The sequence below is a fragment of the Vigna angularis genome, chromosome 10 (genome assembly GCF_016808095.1).
Source record: "Vigna angularis cultivar LongXiaoDou No.4 chromosome 10, ASM1680809v1, whole genome shotgun sequence".
Classification (NCBI taxonomy): domain Eukaryota; kingdom Viridiplantae; phylum Streptophyta; class Magnoliopsida; order Fabales; family Fabaceae; genus Vigna; species Vigna angularis.
In genome coordinates this window covers 21997652-22000186 of record NC_068979.1, presented here as the reverse complement: position 1 = coordinate 22000186, position 2535 = coordinate 21997652, and the positions used below count along the sequence as shown (strand labels likewise).

General features: G+C 45.6%; 1 protein-coding gene across 1 annotated transcript; it reads right to left on the bottom strand.

Annotated features, from left to right (window-relative positions):
* Positions 1-415: 415 nt before the first annotated feature.
* On the bottom strand, positions 416-1024 carry LOC108336732 (uncharacterized). Its single transcript, XM_017573198.1, has one exon. The coding sequence runs from the start codon at positions 1022-1024 to the stop codon at positions 416-418; it is 609 nt and encodes a 202-aa protein (XP_017428687.1).
* Positions 1025-2535: the final 1511 nt, after the last annotated feature.

Below are 2535 nucleotides of genomic sequence, written 5' to 3'. Positions count from 1 at the left end.
GGCGCATGAAAATCATCGTCTGAAAATGTAATGGGCGGCATCGTCCTCCGGGGTTTGTCAACCGCGTGAATGGATCGTAAGGCCCGTACATGACGCTTCCGGGCGGATGAAGAAGATCCTCCCCGGCGAAACCGCCGGATATCGTGTTGATATGTCCCCGCAGAGGATGATCGTGGACTTGGGGATGATCGATCCGCACATACTTCTTCAGGGTCCCCGCACAGATTAATTCCTCTATTTTATCCTTCAGGGTCACGCACTCCTCCGTGGTGTGGCCCATGTTTTTATTATACAAATAGTGTTTATTATCGTCCGCCCCTGGCGGTGTGGGTCGTCTCTTTGCTTTTGGAATCAGCTCCGCACTTAGGGCTTCCTGGAAAATTTTCGCCCGAGGGGCGTTCAAGGGGGTGTATTGTTAGAATCGCGGTCCCCGGGGTGGTTCTCTCTGCTTAAACCCTCCAGACTTCCCAACCTGACCGCCCGATTTCCCTCTGTCGATTTTCTCTCCTTTGCTCTTCATCTCCTCCACCCTTATCTCATCAGCCGCCCTCTCTCGCAACTCTTCCATGGTTTTGGGCGCTCGTCGGCAGACGCTGTCCTTGAATGGTCCGGGCTTGGAAGTAGGTAGGACGTACTGCACAACGAGTTCCAGGCTTAAACCCTTCACCCGCCGGACAGTCTTCTGGTAGCGATCCATGAATGCTCTCAAAGTTTCTTCTTTCCCCTGCTTCAGGGTGACCAACTCAAAAATGGTCAAGTCTTGAGTGCTACTGCCAGCGAACTTATGACTGAACATGCGCTGGAATCCAGCGAAATTCTCGATGAAGTTGGGAGGAAGTGAGTTAAACCACTCAAGTGCCTCCCCCTCCAATGATAAAGAAAACGCTCGGCACCAGATGGCGTCGTTGCCCGTACGGAACGCCATTGTGTTCGAAAAGGTCTTGATGTGGGCCTCCGGGTCCGTCGTCCCGTCGTATATCTTAAACTGGGGCGGGACGAACTGCTCTGATATTTGGACGTCCATGATTGCCTAGACAAAGGGGAGTAATGTTGACGAGGTCTCGGTTTTTACCACCAACTGCTTGTCCCCCGCGACACTCTCCGCGTGTACTGATTTGACTTTACTTCCCTCGATCTCTGGTTTCGTGGGTTTCCACGTTTTGTCTGGTCCACTGCTGTGTTCGGCTTGATCTTCCAGTGTGGCCTTGCCACGTTCCTTAGCCTGCTCTCTTTCCCCCCTCTCTCCTGCCTCCTCTCGGGCAATTCGTGTCGAACATTCGGCCCTGACGGCTATGCGTTCCGCCTCATGGCGTTGCTGCATCTCCTCCATTTTTTACTGTAGCATCCGGATCATCTCCACTGGGTCGTCAATGCTCATGTTTCTCGTGGTCACCATTTGATTTTGCAAGTAACTTGGCCCCATGGTGGGCGCCAAAATGTTTCGGTTATGGGGCTGAGTCACCAAACTCCTTCACAATTTTGTCTTCTCGCCGTCCGGTCTCACTCCAAGCTCCGCTGTCTTGCTCTTCCGTCTGGGAGGGAACCTGTCAAAGATCCTCCGATGCCAAAGTCAGTATACGAATCGTTCGACAATTCAATAGAACAGTAATAAATGTGTAGTAAATGCAATCTATCTATCACTTACCTTTGACCTGTATTTATAGTTTTCGCCATGGACTTGGGATTAGTAAAGAATTAATCACGACCCAATTTTAGTCCAATGACTATAATCGTTGTTTACCTTAATCATGGTCTTAATGATCCAGAAAACCTTCCAGTCGGTCTTATTATAACCGTCCGGTTAGGTTGATTCAGCATTGCTTTCTCTAGACCGTCCGGTCAGTATGATACAATTTTGTTACGATCTCAATAAGGGTTAACATTGTATACATTTAAATACTTTATTTTGAAATATTGAATTAGTATCTACATAAAAACATCATGAGAATCATCACATTTGGATAATAACAGTATTTGGTTGTTAATAATTGATTATATTAGGAAAGGTGAGTTAAGGATATAATATAAAAATATAACATTAAAATGGAGAAGAAAAAGAGAAGAAAGAGATAAGTTAAGAAAGTGCTCAGTGGAGATTCGGTAGGTTGAAATGAAGTTTCGTAGAGTAGTTGGAAGCTGGGGAAGGGAATATGTGGTAGAGGCCGTGTCTTGAGCAGTGTTGTGTTGTGAACTTCTGTCTTCTGTTCTTACTTTCTTTGGTTCTGTCTTTGACTATGATTTTCCCATTCCCCTTGATGTTGATGAGTCAAATGAACACCTTAAAGTGCATTGGAGTTGGTAAGGCATCAGAATAATTTGTTCCATTTAGGGGAGGTATATATATACACGTTGGGAGAGGTAGAGACTTAATACAAAGTAACAGTAAAATGTCATTTTTGTCTCTATCTTAATAAATATAACTGTTTAATAATTTTTCAGTCACCTCTTCTCCTAACAATCAGACTACTCGAAGGAAGTGACCATATATGTGTATGTGAACATACAGAATGGACCACAAGATTTTAGTAATTTTAG